Source organism: Camelina sativa, chromosome 12, assembly GCF_000633955.1.
Source record: "Camelina sativa cultivar DH55 chromosome 12, Cs, whole genome shotgun sequence".
In the NCBI taxonomy this organism is placed as follows: Eukaryota; Viridiplantae; Streptophyta; class Magnoliopsida; order Brassicales; family Brassicaceae; genus Camelina; species Camelina sativa.
In genome coordinates this window covers 26,559,736-26,564,041 of record NC_025696.1, presented here as the reverse complement: position 1 = coordinate 26,564,041, position 4,306 = coordinate 26,559,736, and the positions used below count along the sequence as shown (strand labels likewise).

Here is a 4,306-nt window from a genome sequence, read left to right as displayed (position 1 = left end):
TCACTCTCTCCTGCCCTCGAGCACTCGAAAATAATGGCCCGACTCTCCACATGAGAAACACACAACTCTTCTTTTCCCCAGTTCTGGATTACGCCCTTCATGGTCATATCGGCTCCTCTTTCGGGTTGCACTACCACTTGGTATCATCTTCGCCTTGCCCTTCTCTTGGTCTTTTCGCATGGCTTCCTTCTCCATTTCTATGTGCTCCTCCACGTTCACAGCTCTCTCAACCAACTTGTCAACTCGTTGGTAAGTGACGGACATGAGCATACTCTGGATATCTGGTCGTAGCGCATGTAAAAAGTGGCGTGTCATAGCCGCTTCATTGTCTCGCCCTCGGTAAACATACTTTCGCAGTCGAGTAAAAATTGCCTCTAGTTCTCGAACGCTCTTCTCGCCTTGTTCTAAGTTTATAAACTCATTCTCCAATCTGTCTCTGACCTCTGGTGGAAAATACTTTCCTTCGAACTCCTTTCGAAACTCCTCCCATGTTGGATCTCTATGATTGTAGTGTCTCTTCACACCGATCCACCAATCACTAGCGTCATCCTTCAAGTAGTGCACTGCAACATCTTTCTTATAGTCCTCTTGACATCGGATTGCCTCAAAATTCCTCTCCATGCTTTGCAACCAATTATCCGCTTCAAAGGTGTTTGTTCCTCCTCTAAAATACTCGGTTCCCAAATTTCTCATAGTCTCCACAATCTTCACAAAGCTCGGAGCCTGTTGCTGTCGCATGAGCTCTGTCCACTCTAGGATTGTAGCTTGCAAAAGATCTCTTGGTCCACTCTCTTGACCTCTTGGTTCTTCGCGCGCATTCATTTGTCTTGGCTCCTCGGGTGCATTCCTTTGTCTCGGCTCCACTGGTACACTCCTTTGTCTCGCCTCAAATTGGTACACTCCTTTGTCTCGGTTCCAATGGTACACTCCTTTGTCTCGGTTCCAATGGTACACTCCTTTGTCTCGGCTCCAATGGTACACTCCTTTGTCTCGGCTCCAATGGTACACTCCTTTGTCTTGGCTCCACTAGTACACTCCTTTGTCTCGGCACTTCAGAGACATTCGTTTGCCTTGGCGGCACACTCCTTGGCTCATATGGTTCGCGATGTGCATGTTGTACTCCAGGTGTTTGACTGAAACTTGCTCGCTGTTGACCCAGATTATTAAATCGCAGGCCAGACCAGTCTCCACCGAAAAATGTTTCCATCACGAATCTCGTTCTTTCTCCAGCTAATGATCCTTGCGACCCGCTTCTTTCGAAACTCAACCTCTCTGTCGTCTGTTTGTTATTCTCTCTTGATCTTGTCTCTCCCTCGACATCATATGAATCAACCTCCAACCGTTCTTGCCACCCTTCCTCGACATCATTTTGATCACCTTCTAACGATTCTCGCCACTCATCTTCAACATCATATTGTTCACCCTCCTGTGAGTCTCGCCACTCTTCTCCATCAGCTCTTGAATCACCCCACGACCATCCCTCTTCACTTCCTCGGTCTGACATCTGCACATGCATCCAAGGGTAAGTCCTAATCCCATCTACCTAGAATGCACAAGGACGTACCGGTTTCCTAAAATTGCCTTTGCGACTCATTTACTCGATAAAACATTTGAAATCGCAGGTTCCATAAGCATCATAACCATGCTCTGATACCACCGTTGTAACGCCCCCGAACCGTCCTATGACCACGCGGGCCAGCGGACAGCCACAGAACGCCACTATGGAAACTGCACCGAGGTGGTCCAGTCGAGGGACAGAAGCTGCAGACTTCCCGACCGGTCCTCCCTAGCACAATTCCACCCGCAACCGAGACTACTTAGGCTTTACAACCCTTGTGGCCTGGTGCGTTGTGTTGGCCCGGACAAGGCTGGAACCAAACGAAACCACACAACTTAAATAAAACAACTTTCAACTTTAAATTACTTAACGAAAATACGTTCATAAAACATTAACATCGTCTTTGGTACCAGGCCTAGAGCCAAAACATGATAATTTAATTTTACAACAAAAAGGCAATATCTTGCAAAGGCAACGCAACTCTATACCGGCTGGCCTAACGTCCTTTGCTCCCCTCTAAGGCTTTTCCCACTAAGGTTACCTGCAAAACAAAATATGGAGTCTTGAGTGCTAAACACTCAGTGAGTTCGGAAACCTAACAAGAAACCAAACCCAATCCCAATCCCAGCGAGCAACACACAACATGCAAGCTAAACAACAACACTACATGCTACACTCAAATGTAACATGCAAACCAAAAGCAAGAAAAACAAGCAAGATAATATGCAAGTTAGTCAAGCAAACTCCAAGTATACTATCAAAGTATACGCATGCTGAAGCTAACAACTCTTCTTCATCTTCAAGGCCAAGGGCCCTTCACTCCTTCACTCCACCACCTCTTCACTTCCTCACTTCGTCACTTCCCCCATACCCGTGAACACCTATACCCACAGCCACAAAGGCACGCGAGTATAGAACATCACATGCGAGTCCCTCTCAATAGGCTCTCTCGCCTACACCGTCGTGTAGTACTCGGCCCCAGGCTGCAATCCCGTCTCTCCGAGTCTTCGTAATCCGCACCGATTACGGCCTTTGGGGAAGTCTTCCCTACACAACCTCAACACACAACCAAACAAAACTGCAAAACACACAAGCTACATGCAAGCTACAAACAACAACATGCAAGGCACACATGCCACATGCAAGCAACTACCACTAACATGCAATGCACACAAGCAAACATGCAACCACAAACAAACAACATGCAAGCCTTAGTAACTAGAGAAATATCTAGAAACTAAGCGCTAGACACAACCTCACGCCAACATGCAAACAAGTAATAAACGAGACTTAACTTCCTAGAATTTCGATCTAGAAAGAAAAGAAACGAATCTACCCAACACCCCAACGAACATGCTTAGATTTCACCCATAAATCCTAAGCGAAAACATCCTAAAATCCCACCTATCATGTGCCATATCACATGCTTCGACACTCACCTGGCTTGGCTGAGAAGAACACAATCTACTCGGACTCCTAGCAAGGACTTGATACGAATAGCTCCTACGGCGGCACTTCGCTAACAACTCGCGGAAGAGAACTTCTAAGGGAAGAACTCTCTCTCTCACTCTTTCTCTAACTTCTCCTTCTTTCTCTAACTCTTTCTCTCCAATTTTCTTTCTAAGGCAAACGAAAATGGATTCTCAATGTCCTAAGGCTCCTATTTATAGTGGAGTGTGAGTGCTTTGGACGGTTTAGGCAGCCAATGCATGTCGCATGCACTCTCCTCATTAGAGCACCACTTAACACTTGGAAGAAAACCGCTTAGCCACCTTGATTTCCACTTAGCTCTCTTGAATTATTTAATTCTCCCACTAAGCTCCCCTTGGGATTTCATTTTGCAATTTACCCCTTGGTGAGGGTCACTACACTACCCTTCGCCATGNACTTGGAAGAAAACCGCTTAGCCACCTTGATTTCCACTTAGCTCTCTTGAATTATTTAATTCTCCCACTAAGCTCCACTAATCCACTTTGAATTATTTAATTTCTCCACTAACTTCCACTNCGTCTTTCTGCATTTGAGGCCAATAGAAGTGTTCTTGCAGTCCAAGTAGAGTCTTTGACACTCCGAAATGTCCAGCTAGTCCACCTCCGTGAGCTTCTCTGATCAGCATCTCTCTCATGGATCCTCTCGGTATGCACAATCTATCCTTAAAGAATAGATATCCATCCTGCCTATAGAAGTTTTCAAAAGCAAACTTATGGCATTTGCCATAGCTCTCAGCAAAGTCGATGTCAGTCTCATAAAATCCTACTAGATTAGAAGGCAAAGTAGAAATGAGAGTATATCTCCTGGATAATGCATCTGTGACTACATTATCCTTACCTGCATTTGGACTGAGGTTCTCTTTAATGTGTCCCTTGCTCATCAGCTCTTCTACTTGCTCATGAAGCTCTTTAGTTTCTACTGGATTGGTTCTGTGAGCTGGTTTGTTCGATAGAGCTGAACCTGGTACCAATTCGATCTGATGCTTTATCCCACATAGTGGCGGCAAACCTGGAGATATCTCTGCTGGAAACTCATCCTTGTACTCCTCTATAACCTCTATGATCTCGCGTGGAAGCCTGAAACTAGTCTTTTATTGGTGGTGAATGATGATGATGATGCAATGGTGAGATATGAATGGAATGATGGATGGGTGTTTCAATTCCCCTTATGCTATTGCAGTACAAGAGGTATCAATCCTAAATGAGTGTTTGTGAACAGTTAAGATATGCATATGAATCTAAGTTAAGACAAATGTAA

General features: G+C 45.2%; 1 protein-coding gene across 1 annotated transcript; it reads right to left on the bottom strand.

Moving 5' to 3' along the window:
• Positions 1–822, bottom strand: LOC104733888. Its single transcript, XM_010453416.1, has one exon. It carries the CDS (start codon positions 820–822, stop codon positions 1–3), a length of 822 nt encoding a protein of 273 aa, XP_010451718.1.

What these genes read in the sequence shown, in the direction of transcription:
- LOC104733888 (XM_010453416.1), bottom strand. Translation starts at nt 822, where the DNA reads ATGAATGCGCGCGAAGAACCAAGAGGTCAAGAGAGTGGACCAAGAGAT.